Source organism: Alligator mississippiensis, chromosome 15 (genome assembly GCF_030867095.1).
Source record: "Alligator mississippiensis isolate rAllMis1 chromosome 15, rAllMis1, whole genome shotgun sequence".
Classification (NCBI taxonomy): Eukaryota; Metazoa; Chordata; order Crocodylia; family Alligatoridae; genus Alligator; species Alligator mississippiensis.
Genome location: NC_081838.1, coordinates 9,611,454 through 9,626,446, shown reverse-complemented (window position 1 = coordinate 9,626,446; position 14,993 = coordinate 9,611,454). Strand labels below are relative to the sequence as shown.

The following is a 14,993-nucleotide window of genomic DNA, read 5'->3' as shown; positions in this document are numbered from 1 at the left end:
TTGAGCTGGTTGTGAGAATTTTGGCCTCTGTATTTTGATTTCCCAAACAGCAGAGCTGAGGATAGTGAGACAGGATTATTTTGAGAAAAAGTTCATAAATACTTGCAAGGCTTCCTGGGCATTTTTACACATGCTCCCTGGGCGCTGGGCACTTTTAATTAGCGAACCACACTAATTAAAAGCACCCGTGTGTCACGTGTATCATTGGCGCAGCACATCCCCATGCTGAGAAAATGGTGGTGGGGCGCTTTGAACTACAACACATTGAACGTGTTTTATTTCAAAGCACCCTGGCACCATTTTCTCAGTGTGGAGACATGCTGCACCACTGATACGTGTGATGCATGAGGCTGCCAAAGCCCATCAACTTACAGCTCTAGCAGATTCGATTAATTGAGTCTGCTTCAATGCACTGGATTTCCAGCATGTCGGAGAAGTCTCCTCCTATGTGTGCGAGTGCCCCTTCAGGCTGAAGTAGCTAGTTTCATTCATAGAAGTACACAATAGAACAAAAGAAAGCCAATGCCCATAGGGCATGTCTACACGTGCATTTAAAAGCACCTAAATTTAATGCTCATTAGCTACTTGCATCTCAACTTCCTGGCTTCATACAGTGTATGGCCAATGGGAACCCTAAAGCCGCTTGTCTTCAGCAAGCTTGTGCGTATGCAGAACTGCTTTCATGAGTATTTTTCCCTCAGATTTCTATGCAGAGGCTGTTCACTTGTCCGTCTGCATACCTAGAGAATCCAATACGCCGTCCTTACAATCCCCCTTATCCTTTCAATTTGTAGCCAAGATAAAAATTACCCAAATCCGACTAGGAGGGTGATGTATATGTATACATCAAACTTAGCAAGGTGAGGGTATTGGACATACCATTGGATGGGTTTCTCTACAGAAGTGATGTGCCACGAACTGAATTTAGACCCCTTCCTGGTGACAATGGGAAGCCTTTTGGCAGGTGGTTCCCTGCTGTCTTCCGGCCGAATGCCAAAGACCTCGCTACAACCAGCATACGATATGCAGGTGCTCAGTGTTATAGGTCAGGCTTTGTGCTATTGTGATACAAATGCAAGTATATATGTACACGCATACACACATATGCACATGCATGTTCATGTAAATGCATATCTGCATAGGCATACCCACACACGTGTGGATCTACAGCAATGCATGCACATCCCCATATGTATGGATTCATATATACACAGACAGAAATGATTAGTCATGTTAGTATGGAGTCAGTCAGGAAGCAGATACGCACCTTTATAGACTAACTTAAGATAGGGCACAAGCTGTCTTGAACCCAAGTTCACTTCATCAGGTCCTGTGAAAGGATGTCTTATTCATATGTGGACATCGAATTCACCAGCGCCTCTAACGAGGCAAGTGTCTTCGACACGGTCTTTGATGGGCTTCTCCACGAAAGTGCTGTGCCATGAATTGAATCCAGATCCCTTCATGGTATAGAGCAGAGCAGTAGTCCCTGTTTAAATCGTACTTAAGACAGTCCAGTTTGTGGATGATTTCTTGTTCTACAATTTCCCAGTCAAACTGGGTTTTACATTTTTTCTGTCCGAGACAAGCATGTGCACACATATCCCTATATAAAACATACATGGAAATATGCACATGTGCGTACACATACACACATGCACATATATACATATTCATACATGTTCATTCAGCTGTGAAAGGATGTCTGACTCGTATGTGGGCAAGTGTATTAAACATGATCTTCGGTGGGTTTCTCCATGGAAGTGATGTGCCATGAGTTGAATCCAGACCCCTTCATGGTACCAAGCAGAGTTTATATTGACCCATTTTGGCATGAATTGTATTTGTGCGTGTCGACAAGATTTTCCCAAAAATGGAAATAGATGTGAAATTTGCATACGTGAACTGTGTCTCCAACTAGTGTCATTAGCAATTCAAATATAGCTTGTGCGGATGGGGTTTCTCCTTGAGTCCCTTCTACAGTTCCTTAGAGTGCAGGGAAAAGTCAGCACGACTTCATTGCAAAGCCCCTCTACTTTCAAGAGATCAGCCTGCAAATCCCCACTTCTCAGCTTCTAACCTGTACATCATGGACACTGTACATCCATCAAACACCACTGTTAAAAAGGCGATTGACATCAGACAAATTCAATATGCCGTTTATTTCAGATACACAGGCCGTTATTAAAATATGCAAAGGGCAGGCCATGCTGTTGCATCTTGTATTCTTAAGAGCAGTCTGTTCCTCCCCACACACATGTGCGTGGATACACACCCCAACCCCCTCCAAGCCCACACACAGAAGACGGGCAGGATTGCTCCATGTTAAAAAAAGGTACAGAGAACCACCATTAATGTGAGGGGGCCACACAGAGAGGGCAAGAAATGAAAGGTACTGATACAGTGGGAGAAGAAGACAGTATAAACCCAGGGGGAACAGACCCACAGGCACTGCTGATGTCTGAAGGAAGAGTTTTGAATTGCATATGACCCTTCCAGAAGGGTTACCAGCCAGCCCTGGATGTGGAGAAGCCAGGTGGTGCCAAAGGTAGGGGCACTTTTTTGTCTGCAACACCTTAATGAGGCAACTTCATCTGGTGGAAGAGCCCCTGCTGGAAAGTCGCCCACCGGAGTAGCTTCCCCCACCATAGCCGTATCTGCCACTGCCTGTACCTCCAGAGATGCCTCCACAGCTGTATCTCCCACTACCACTGCCCTCACCTCCACCAGTTCCAGAACCAGATCCTCCCCCAGCTCCACAGCTATATCCTCCAGCTCCAGAACCAGATCCTCCCCCTCCAGAGCTATATCCTCCACTTCCAGAGCCATATTCCCCACCACCAATGGTACACACACCTCCAGAACTGGATCCCCCAGCCCCAGAGCCGTATCCTCCAGCTCCAGAACCAGATCCTCCCCCTCCAGAGCTATATCCCCCACTTCCAGAGCCATATTCCCCACCACCAATGGTACACACACCTCCAGAACTGGATCCCCCAATCCCAGAGCCATGTCCTCCACTTCCAGAGCCATATCCCCCACCATCAATGGTACACACACCTCCAGAACTGGATCCCCCAACCCCAGAGCCATATCCTCCACTTCCAAAACCAGATCCTCCCTCTCCAGAGCCATATCCCCCACTTCCAGAGCCATATCCCCCACCACCAATGCTACACACACCTCCAGAACTGGATCCCCCAATCCCAGAGCCATGTCCTCCACTTCCAGAGCCATATCCCCCACCATCAATGCTACACACACCTTCAGAACCAGTTCCTACGCCTCCAGAGCCATATCCTCCACCACCAATGCTACACACACCTCCAGAACTGGATCCCCCAGCTCCAGAGTCAAATCCTCCACTTCCAGGACCCAATCCTCCCCCTCCGGAGCTGCCTCCCCCACCGCTACAGCTGCCTATACCTCCAGGGCTCCCAGTCTCTCCTAGGCTGTGCCCTCCAACTCCAGAGCTATCAGTGCCCCCAGGGCCACATCCTCCACCCCACCCACTGCTGCCTCCACTTCCAGAGCCTCTACCTTCATAGTGGCCCCAACTCCTGGACCCATAGCCATCACCTAAGCAGCTGCCTGCATGTCCAGAGAAACTGCTGTACCTTCCACTGCTGCTGCCGTGTCTTCCAGCTCCAGAGCTGTACCCTTCCCCTCCTGTGCTTCCAGCCCATCCTGAGCTGCCCCACCTACCTCCAGAACTGTATCCTCCTCCTCCACAACTGTATCCAACTCGGCTAGAACTGCCCCCAGCTCCAGAGCCATAGCCCCAGGCTCCAGGGCCGTATCTGCCACTTCCACAGCTCGCTCTCCCTCCCGAAATGCTCCAACCTCTTGAGGTGTATCCTTCTCCCCCAGAGCTGTATCTTCCCCCTCCTCCACTGCTGCCTCCAATTCTAGAGCTGCCTCCTACTCCAGAGCCGTATCTTCCTCCAGAGCTGCCTCCTTCTCCAGAGCAGTACCCTCCACTTCCAGAACGGCCTCCTCCTACAGAGCCATATCGGCCACTGCTGCAGCTGCCTGCCTCTCCGAAGCTGCCTCCCCCACCCCCAGGGCTGCCTCTGCCTCCAAAGCCATAATCCTCTCCTTCGCAAGTGCTGCCCCCAGCTCCAGAGCCATAGCCACCAGGCCCAGAGCTGTAGCCACCACTTCCAGAATAGTTTCTACCGATGGAGCCAAATCCACCGCTTCCACAACCGACTCCCTCTCCAGAGCTGCCTCCCACATCTCCAGAGCTGCCTGTGCCTCCAGGGCTGTATCCGCCACCTCCAGAGGCCCCTGCTCCGCTACTGCCTCCAAGTCCAGAGCCAGAACCGGCAACTTCACAGCTGTCTCCATGTCCAGAGCCATAATCCCCGGCTCCAATGCTTCCAGAATAGCCTCTTCCTACAGAGCCATGCCCACCACTTCCGCAAGGGCCGATCCCCCCGGAGCTGCTTTCCCCCACTCCTGAGCTGTATCCTGTGCCGCCCAAGCTTCCCCCTCCGACACTGCCACTTCCAACTTCACAGCTGCCTCCAGTTCCAGAGCCATATTCTCCGCCCCCAGAGATGCCTCCAGTTGTGGAGCCACCTACCTCTCCAGAGCTGTATCCCCCCACTCCTGAGCCATATCCACCCCCTCCAGAGTAGCCTCCTCCTCCACAGATTCCAGAGTCATACCCCCCACCACTAATGCTACGCTCCCCCCGAGAACTGGACCCCCCAGCTCCAGAGCTGTATCCCCCACCACTAATGCTACACACTCTGACAGAACTGGAGCCTCCGGCTCCAGAGCTGTATCCATCACTTCTAGAGCCATATCCTCCACTTCCTCCCACTCCAGAGCCATATCCCCCAGCACCAATGCTGCATACATCTCCAGAACTCAATCTACCAGTTTCAGAGTCATGCGCTCCACTTCCAGAGCCATATCCTCCACTTCCTCCTCCTCCAGAGCCATATCCCCCAGCACCAATGCTGCATACATCTCCAGAACTCAATCTACCAGTTTCAGAGTCATGTGCTCCACTTCCAGAGCCATATCCTCCACTTCCTCCCCCCCCAGAGCCATATCCCCCACCACTGATGCTACATGCATCTCCAGAACAAAATCCATCAGCTCCAGGGCTCCTACCACTGACGCTGCACACGTCTCCACAACTCAGTCTACCCGCTTCAGAGTCGTATGCTTCATTTCCAGAGCTGTATTCTTCACTTCTTTCTGCTCCAGAGTTGTATCCCCTGCCACTGATCCTGCAGACATCTCCAGAAATCAATCTACCTGCTCCAGAGTCATCTGCTCCACTTCCAGAGCCATATTCTCCACTGTCTCCCCCTCCAGAGCCATATCCCCCACCACTGATCCTGCAGACATCTCCACTACTCAATCTCCCAGCTCCAGAGTCATATGCTCCACTTCCAGAGCCATATCCTCCACTTCCTCCCACTCCAGAGTCATATCCGCCACCACTGATCCTGCAAACATCTCCAGAACTCAATCTCCCAGCTCCAGAGTCATATCCTCCACTTCCAGAGCCATATCCTCCACTTCCTCCCCCTCCAGAGCCATATCCACCACTGGTGCTACACACATCTCCAGAACTCAATCCACCAGCTCCAGAGTCATACTCTCCACTTCCAGAGCCATATCCCCTACCACCAGAGCTGCACACACCTCCAGAAGTTGATCCCCCAGCTCCAGAGCTGTATCCTCCACTTCCACAGCTGTATCCTCTGCCACCAGGGCTACCTCCAGCTCCAGATCCATATCCCCCAGTTCCAGAGCCATATCCTCCACTTCCAGAATAGCTGCCCCTTATAGAGCCATATCCACCACTTCCACAACTGTATCCACCTCCACTAGAACTGCCCCCAGCTCCAAAGCCATAGCCCCCAGGGCCTATCCCACCTGAGCTGCCTCCAGTCCTCCCTATACCTCCCGATCTGAGTCCTCCACCTCCAAAGCTACCTCCCGCTCTAGGGCTGTAAGTGCTGCTGGCACAGCCACCAATCCTGCTGGAGCTGTATCCTCTCTCTCCAGAGCCACCTCCACCACCGGAGCCATAGCCACCACTTCCAAAACAGCTTCCTCCTCCAGAGCCAGAGCTGCAATGTCCTACGGCTCCAGGCGTGTTTGTACTTCCAGACGTGTGTCCTCCACTTCCACCGCTGCATCCCCCTCCACTAGAGCAGCCTCCTGCTCCAGAGCTACTCCCCACCACCCTCGAGCTGTGGACACCGCTTCCACAAATGTCTACCACACCTCCAGAGCTCCCTCCAACTCCTGAGCTGCATCTTTCCATCCCAGAACTAGCGCCAGCCCCAGCGCTGTATGCTCCCCCTCCACTTCCACAGCCAGTGCTGCATTCATCACTTCCTATGTTGACCGAGCTATGGCCTCTGGCTCCAGAGATGTATCCCACACTTTCTGAGTGGCCTACTCCTATGGAGGCATCGCCACCACAGCTGCCCTCACCTCCTGAGATGCTTGAAACTCCACAGCCATATCCTCTACCACCAAAGCTGTATCTCTCCCCACTCAAGTTGCCCCCAGCTCCACTTCCACAACTACCTACCCCGCCTGAGCTGCTCCCACCAACAGGAATAGGAATGGCTGTGACTCCGGAGTCATACCCTCCCCCAACAGAGACACATCCACCGCTTCCAGCATGGTCCCATCCTGCAGGACCATAGGGGCCAGTGCTGCAACTAGCACTTGCTCCAGAGCTACTCCCTTCACCAGAGATGATTGCACCTCCAGAGCCATATTCTCTGCCCCCGCAGCCATACCCCACTCCACTAGAATAGCCCCCTGCTCCAGAGCTATACCCATCACTGACTCCAGCTCCAGGTCCATCACCTCCAATGACACAGCAATCTCTGCCTCGGGACCAACCACTTCCTCCAGATCCAGACACTCCATCTCTTGCAGTGCATTCTCCACCTTTGGCACTTCCCCCAGTCCATCCACTGCTAATCTGAATGCCAGAAGTGCCAGTCCTTCTGGATCCGTATCCACCAAAGACACAGCAGTTTCTGCCGCTGGACCTGCCTCCTCTTCGAGACCCAAACCTTGTACCTCCTGAGCTGTATCCTTCACTTCCAGAGCTGCCTCCACCCCATTCGCTGCTGACTGCAACTCCAGAGTGACCTCCAACTCCAGAGCCATAACCTCCGACAACACAGCAGTCACTTTTCCCATAGCCATATCTTCCATCACCAAAGCTGCATTCCCCTCCAGAGATGAACCCTCCACCTCCACCCTGGCTTCCTCCTACAGAGCCATGCCCACCACCGCCACTTTCACAGCTTCCTCCCATGCCGAAGATACCTCCCACACCTCCAGAGCAGCTTCCTCCAAAGCTCGGTTCTCCACCTCTACTAATACAGACTTTGACATTTCCTCCTTCACTCCTGGAGCTAAATCCCCCTCCTTTGCTACCTCCATAGTTAGGTGGGCTGCACCTGATGTTCCTAGAGTAGTGCCCCCCACTTCTGGAACTGAATCCCCTTCTGATTGAGCAGTGGCCTCCCTCTATGCCCCAATTTATCCCACCTCCCCATCCACAATGCCCCCCTCTGAATCCACCATATCCCCCCCAGCACCATGGGAAGCCCCCATATCTTCCACCAGCACTGCCGCTGACCCAAGTGCCATGGTTGATGACAGCTGTAAGAAAAGACAAAGAAAACAGTTGTTTTAATGGCAACCTGGGAAGATCAGAGCAAGCCAGACTCTCATCTCCCCTGCAACAAAGTTAAGTGAACCTTCAAGTTACTTACGTATTGGTCCAGGTAATCCTTCAGTTATCCTGTTAGGGAAAGAACAATAGATGTGAATTACCCAGTAAACCTCTTGTGCTTCTTGCAGTCACTGAAACCCTGTTCTTTAGGAGCTTTGGGTCAGGCACGCAAAAGCACCTAATTCCTATTTGAGGCGCCTAACTCAGGATGAAATGAAAGGGAGTTAGGAACTTTGATGGAAGTTAGCCCCCGAAATATGTTTGTGCATCTGGGCTTGCATCTCTTTGTAACAGAATACACCTCTCACTGGGGTAGAACAGAGAATTGGAAGGGACCTCAAGAGCCACCTGATCCAGCCCCCTGCCCAAATGCAGGAATGCTAGTCCTCTTCTTGAATACCTCCAACAAACAAGATCCTACCACTTCCTTGGCAGTCCCTTCCACTACTGTACTGGTCTAACAGAAAGGTAGCTTTCCCCGGGATTTAATTTCAGGGGACTCCATTTTGTTTTTGCTTTTTCAAAGCAACTCTTTAAATCAAAATGTCCATTCAAAATGACAAGGTTCCTTGGGTGAATTTGATATCTTTTATTAGACCAACCCGAATAGTTGGAGAATGGTTAATAACTATTCTCCAACTATTCGGGTTGGTCTAATAAAAGATATCAAATTCACCCAAGGAAACTTGTCTGCTTATGTCCTTCGACCAACACAGCTACAACCTAAACCCCTGCATTCAAAATGAAGCATTCCATTTCAAATCAGTGCCTGTCTGTGCCTCTCTTCCTTTCTTCCATCCGCCCGTGGCCAGGGGAATGTATAAGAGACTCTGCAGCAGACAGCGAACGCATGGCCCCATCTGCAAAAACGACTGACATAACATTGGAATTCGTTGTTCTCTGTACAAACTTATAAACTTTCTGAGTTCCCACCCTGAGGCTGGTAGTGGGAATGGTGCAGTGTGGATATTTTGCTCCTACCTGCACTCCTCTCCCTCCAGAAGTGCCCTGTAAGTGGCAATCTCAATGTCCAGCGCCATCTTGACGTTCAGCAGCTCCTGGTAGTCACGCAGCAGGTGGGCTAAGTTGTCCTTGGCCTTGAGAAGGGAACACCTTAGCTCTCCAAGTTTCTCCTGGGCGTCGCTGACGGCACAGCAACCATGCCGTTCCGCATTGGCAATCTCTTCCTGAAGGCAGGCATTCTGTACGGGAAAGAAGTGAGACCTGCGTATTTCCTCCCAGTGCAACTAAGGTTGTCATTGACATCCAGCTACCAATGAGCTTGGCAGGCATATTCCCGTAGGCCTCAGAGAACTTGTCTCTACACGGACACTCCAGAGCATTCATCCAAATTAACTGTGTGACTTTAAACTGGGCTAGTTAAACTGCATTAAACCCTCTGTGCGGTCGCTCCTTTTTCAGAATTTGGGTGGTCTTTGTTCGGTTTCTTTTACGTCACCTTGGAGAGAAGCAATGTCCCGAGGGTTTGTCAACGCAGGGAAGCCACAGTGAATTGAGCTTGGGAGGTTCAAAAGAAGAAAGCCTTGAGCCTACCTTTTTCTTTACTTCTCCAATGTCCAGCCTCAGCTTTTGGATCAGCCTGGTCAACTCCTGGATTTCGTGCTGTCTGGTCCTGAGCCTGTCACAGTGCCTGCCCCATGTGTTGTGAAGGTCCTGGTACTGGTGTCCAAAACAGAAGAAGACAGTTGAGTTTGTTCCACCATTTCCAAGAAAGGTCTGTATAGCCTAAGGGCCCAAGCCCCTCAGGAATAGTAAGAGGATGGAGCAAAGTCCCAGGCGTTATCCAGCTGAATGCTCACCTTGCTTTGGTACACGGCATTCACTTCGGCTTGGCTCTTCTGAGCGAGGCCCTCATACTCTCGTCTGATCTCAGCAATGATACCTTCAACATCCAGGTCTCGGCAGTTGTCCATGGACACAACAACATTGGTGTCCTGGGCTATGCGTTGCACGTCAGACCGCTCCTGCAAATCCCACAAGGTCTTGGGTTAGATCCCGGTGCCTTCCCCCAGACGGTGCCCTCCACCCCGCTTTTCTGTGTTCACAGAGAAAAAATGTGGGTTACTAAATTAAGGACCAGCTGAAGGCCCTGTTTTGCAAACCTGCCCTGGAGTGAAAGGGAGCTTGCACCATGTCAGCAGCAATAGAAATGGGAAAACAGCAGCCAGTGCAGGACTGTTATGCGCCCCTAGCCCTGCACTGACAGGAGAAAAATGGTCAAGCCCTTGACTCCACCTCCCTGCAGGGCACCAGAGAAAACACCTGCATTGTAAGTGAGCTGGGCTTGATACAGAGATGCCATAGACCACATCCCTGCCTGGAGAACTATGGGGCTGGAAAGTGAATTGCTTTCTGGGTTGCTTCTGGGTCAGGAAGACAATGCACTTCACTGGACCTTGGCTTTAGATGGAGCCAGGGTTCATCCCACTGCTTAGAAGCAGCCAAGCGGTTCTGAAGTATGGAAGTGAAGCCGGCCGTGCAGGCTGTCCGGGGTCTGAGTTCCAACTAATCTGTGCCACGTAGCATCAAGCCTGCACAACCCAGCAACAGGGCCCACCTGGCTCCTCCGACCGCCTCTTAACGATGCTGTTCCCCACAGGATCAAAGATTCAATGACCCCCAGGAAAAGTTGAGAGACTCCTCACCGTTGCATAAAGGCATTTCAGGAACTCAATCTCCTCCCGCAGCATGTTCACCTTCACCCCAACCTCCATTTTGCCCATGTAGATACAGTCCAGGTTCTGAAAGAAGCCATAGATCTGTTACAATGCCACTATCACGGACACCTGCTATTGTAGTACAAGTTCACAATGTTGGGTGCCTTTCTTTAAGCCCCAGCTCCTGAATTCAGGTGCATCTACACATGAAATGAATAACTCCAGCGCGTGTTGCATCAGAGTTTATTGCTCCCGGGCACCGTGTTTCCATGTGCACCCAGAAGCACAGCGCACTGATCTGGGTCGGAGCAGCCTCAGCTGGTAGCGGGGTGGGGGGTCAGCCTGCCAGCCCTGGTTCAACATGCTGCAGAGGGGCTGGCTGGGGCACGAGGGTGCTCCAGCACGGGGCTAGCCAGCACACTCAAGCACCCTCGTGCCCCAGCCAGCCCTGTCAGCCCCAGCCAGCCCTGCCAGCATCTACACGTGTGCTGCCGTGCACTAAAGAATGTCACCGTAGGATAGTACTTGTGTTTACAAGGAGTAACCTATGACAAAGTTAATTAGTTTACTGCAGTCTAATAGGGCCACACATGTAGACGCTGAGACTTTACTGGGGAGCTAATTAGGCAGCTCCACAGTAAAGGGCTCATGTAGATGCACCCAGGAATTGCTACAATAATAAATAGGGGGGTGGAAAATGGCAGGTTTTAGCCCTACTAGAGTCAACTAAATCGATCTCAGCATACAGGGCGTTTGTACCTATGTTTGCGCCGCAGCACCAGGCCCTTTTAAAAGCACCCAGCACTGCAGCGCATGCATTGGTACAAACAGCAAAATGGGCACCAGCGCTGAGAAAACGGCAGCGGTGCACTTGTGAACTAACACACATGGAAGGTGTTTTAGTTCAAAAGCCCACCGCCGCCATTTTCTGTGCACCTCGCCATTTCTACAACTGCACACAACGCAGCGCCGTGCACGTCATCTAGTGTGCGGAGCGGACTCGGTTAATCAAGTCTGCTCTGACACGTCAGATCTCCAGCGCATCACAGTGCGAAAAAGTATGTCTATAAATGCCCATAGCAGGTCTGGAGCAGGAGAGAGTGGTGGGACTGGCTGGTTTACCCATGCCAGTCTTGGGCCGGCTGTGGGGACGATACGCATATACCCCGCACATACATTTTGGTGACCACGTGTGAATTTTAGAGACTGGGTGTTTTGCAAGCCCTGGCTAAGATCCATCCACTACTTTGCTTTCTGGCTCCTCCAAGTGCTTTGGCAGCCCGGATTACTCACCTTCTTGAGGTTCACGAACTCCTCCTCTGTGCACAGGCGCCTGTCGATTTCCTTTTCGTAACTATTGCAACAGAAAAGAGAGATGGGCGGCTCATTGCCTCCTTTAAATGGAGCAGCATAGCAAGCAAGAGGAGTCATGCAAACAAGCCACAGTGCCAGGCTTTCACTGGCATTTCATTCATCCTCCCATTCATGCATGTTGCATAACCACTCAGATGGTGCACGCTACGACGCTAAGAGGATGTCCACTAAGGATCAGGGGCTCACACACTAATACTTTGGTTTGGGACTTTCCAAGGTGTCTGGAGCAAAGCTGCTTAGCTTATCTGTGCCTCAGTTTCCCCCTCTGTAAAATAGGTCATAGCACTTCCCTCCCACCCAGGAGTGTTGTGAGGTCACAGTTCATGATGGTGAAGGGCTTGCACGTCGCTGTTGTGAGCCCTATAGAAGCTCCTTGCCTTTAATCACATGCTTATCCCTAATTATCTCTCCTATTAGGGCTGAGATTGCCAGAAGAGCCTAAGTGAATTAGACACCCTTTACGTTCCAGTAGGATCTGGACACCTAGCTACCTTGGGCAAATCCAAGCCTCTGCAACTACCCATTACTCCGAGTTGACTGATCATTCACCTCGCCTTGTATTCATTCACGATCTGCAGCATCTTGCAGTCTTCCAGATTCAGCTCCTCCTTCTGGCTCTGCAGGGTATCTCTCTGCTGCCGCAGGTGACAAATATAAGACTGGAAAAAGGGCTCGATATCTCGGTGGACACCTGTTTGTCCCCCCTGCTGTTGCAGGAGCTCCCACTTGGTCAGGAGCACTTGGTTCTCCTGCTCGAGGCATCGCACCTGGAAGCCAACGGGAAAGAGCAAGTCAACTATGCAGCAGAACGTGGGAGATCATTGCCAGCACTAGCATCGCCATAATAATAATGACGATGACAATGATGATGATGTTGGTGATGATGAGAATAAATGTTTTTACAACAGTAGCGCCTAGAGGTCAAACAGGTTTGGACCCTGTTACACAAGGTGTGTTATAAACACCCGATTTCACACAGTTCCTGCCCTTCTCAATCTAGTCAACACTTATATGGTGGGTGACTCAAACAAGAAGACGGGTTAAAAAAATTAGTAGACCACACACCACTCATAGCCGATCAGGAGCCTTATGATGGCAGCTTGTCAGCCATGATTATGCTAATAATCCTAATTATTCTAATGACCTCCTTTGATGCCTCCCCACCCCACACACACCACGACGGGGAAGAAACTGAGGGTGGGAACTTTAAATTTGACGTTTTCATAAGGAAAGACTGCAGTGACCTAGGGGAAATTGGAAGCTATGAATGTCCAGGGACCCTAGTAACAATATACCCCCAATACTCATAAGATCCGATTGGGATCTTCCCCCTTCACCCCCACGGAAATGTGACGATTTAGGGTGGAAAAGTCACAGCCAGTCAGTGCTAATCCAGAGCACAAAATTGCTGGTTTAGAAAAGCAGACGGCTCTTTTCCCCTGAACTGAATTGCAGGCAGTAGGAATTGAGTTGCAACCCCTTTTGCAGAAGATCCTCAACCGGTGGTGCCGATGCAACTCAACTGACATCCAAAGAGCTGTATTGCAATGGCATCACTCAGCCTGGGCTCAACCTGGCTGAAACTGGGCTGCAACCACCAACCCGCACTTAAGTTAATTAAATGAAACTAGCCTCTGTCAGCAAACAGGTGACTGAAATGATAATAACTTCCACTCCCAAGCACAGACACCTGCCACCACCCAAAACAAAGGCACACATCAGGTGGATGATAGAGGCGTTTTACCGGCTGTTGTTCTGCAAAGGTTTGTTTGTCGGGGAGCAGAAAGAGCAGAGAAGGGAAAGAGGCACCAAACACAGCGATAGAAACAGTAGCGGCAGGGCCTTGTCGGTAAAAGAAATGCTAAGAAAGAGAGCTGGGGGGTCAATGCTTGCTGAAAGAGGCTTGGGGTGAGAGCAAAAAAAATGATCTCTTGATCTTCTCTGCGTTCAGGAAGACAGGACATTGCACGTTCCTTGTAAGCAAGCGGAGTGGCGCAAAAGGTCCTGGAGTCCTTTACCACCCATCATTTTTTTTCCCCCTGTCTGAAGCAACCTCAGGGCCCTGAACACTGGGAAACTGCTCTGTTTAGAAACACCATCCATGTGTCACACCAGCTCCTCCACAAATGGGCCGATGGAAAGGCTTATCCAGCATCAGTTCTACGGATGCAGTAGAGATGTTTCCATGGGCCTAAAGGATCACAACGCCTGTGAATGCAAGTGGGACTAAAGGGATACCAGCGATTTGAATTTAAATCAGGACTATTAATGCCAGCCCTGCCCCACCTCCACCCCAACCCAAGTAGACCGCTGCTCCCCTTTTGGATCGGAGGTCGGCGTCTCACCTTATCGATGAAACAGGCAAATTTGTCATTGAGGGACTTAATCTGCTCCCTCTCGTGTGCCCGCACTCTCTGGAAGTCCGGGTCGATCTCCACGTGCACTGGGCGTAGCAGGTTTCCATTGACGTGGACTCCTTGGATGCCCCAGCTTCGGCCGATGTCTCCTCCTCCGAGGCCACCTCCTATGAGACCTCCTCTGCAGATGCCACCAAACCTTGCTCCCCCTCCACCGAAATTCCCACCACCAAATCCTCCTCTGCCATAGCCCCAACCACCATATCTCTCCCAACAAACCCCGTATCCTCTTCCTCCTCCTTGGTAGCCATTGCAGACAGAAATTCTCCTGGTCCCGCCTAGGTTATGGAGACTTTTGCTACCATATCCATAACCAAAGTACCCTTTTCCACCTCTACTCTCCCCCAACTGGCAGATGGAGGATGAGCTGCTCCCGACCCCGACGCTGCCGCAGTGGGCAGAACATGAGCTGAAGTCCTTTCCCCCATCTCCTGATTTGCAGCTTGGGGACAACAGGCTCATGGTGGCGTCTTGCAGGACTTCAGAGGGGGAAGAAGAGCTGGTGGCGGCTGAGTTGCAGGAGGGAAGGAGGCTTGGCTCCTCTGTTCTGCAAGCCGGAAGTTCTCCTTTATACCTGCATGCCAAGCTAGGCTGGCTTGCATGGCAATCAGCAGGTTTAGTAGCAGAACAAGTGGGTTGTGTTCATTTGCAGCAATTAATGGCTTTCTTGCCAGCTTTCCAGGGTAAACACCATGCATTATCGGGAACAGTTGCGAAATCCACCAAAAAGAAATCATTTGACTCACATGCTTTGCCCAGATCATACCGTCTTATCTAATTAACATGCCT

The 14,993-nt window shown here is 51.2% G+C and overlaps 2 protein-coding genes across 2 annotated transcripts; both read right to left on the bottom strand.

Moving 5' to 3' along the window:
- Positions 1-2,132: 2,132 nt before the first annotated feature.
- LOC132245866 (loricrin-like) lies at positions 2,133-4,842 on the bottom strand. The gene is made up of 2 exons (XM_059719055.1): positions 4,757-4,842; positions 2,133-4,706 (listed from the first exon to the last, which is right to left on the bottom strand). The coding sequence occupies exons 1-2, from the start codon at positions 4,840-4,842 to the stop codon at positions 2,591-2,593; spliced, it is 2,202 nt and encodes a 733-aa protein (XP_059575038.1). The 3' UTR covers positions 2,133-2,590.
- A 3,870-nt stretch (positions 4,843-8,712) lies between these two features.
- On the bottom strand, positions 8,713-14,776 carry LOC102558328 (keratin, type II cytoskeletal 1). Its single transcript, XM_006268670.4, has 7 exons — positions 14,133-14,776; positions 12,337-12,554; positions 11,707-11,767; positions 10,402-10,497; positions 9,556-9,720; positions 9,290-9,415; positions 8,713-8,937 (listed from the first exon to the last, which is right to left on the bottom strand). Exons 1-7 carry the CDS (start codon positions 14,664-14,666, stop codon positions 8,713-8,715), a joined length of 1,425 nt encoding a protein of 474 aa, XP_006268732.2. The 5' UTR covers positions 14,667-14,776.
- Positions 14,777-14,993: the final 217 nt, after the last annotated feature.

Bases quoted from the DNA above. Each gene is read 5' to 3' on its own strand.
- LOC132245866 (XM_059719055.1), bottom strand. From the start codon at position 4,842: ATGGCTCTGGAGTGGGAGGAAGTGGAGGATATGGCTCTAGAAGTGATG. The intron at 4,707-4,756 runs GTGTGTAGCATT...TGGGGGGTCCAG, and splicing joins GAGGCTCCAGTTCTGTCAGA to TTCTCGGGGGGAGCGTAGCA.
- LOC102558328 (XM_006268670.4), bottom strand. From the start codon at position 14,666: ATGAGCCTGTTGTCCCCAAGCTGCAAATCAGGAGATGGGGGAAAGGAC. The intron at 10,498-11,706 runs GTGAGTAATCCG...GGCTTCTTTCAG, and splicing joins AGTTCGTGAACCTCAAGAAG to AACCTGGACTGTATCTACAT. The intron at 9,416-9,555 runs GTGAGCATTCAG...TTTGGACACCAG, and splicing joins ATGCCGTGTACCAAAGCAAG to TACCAGGACCTTCACAACAC.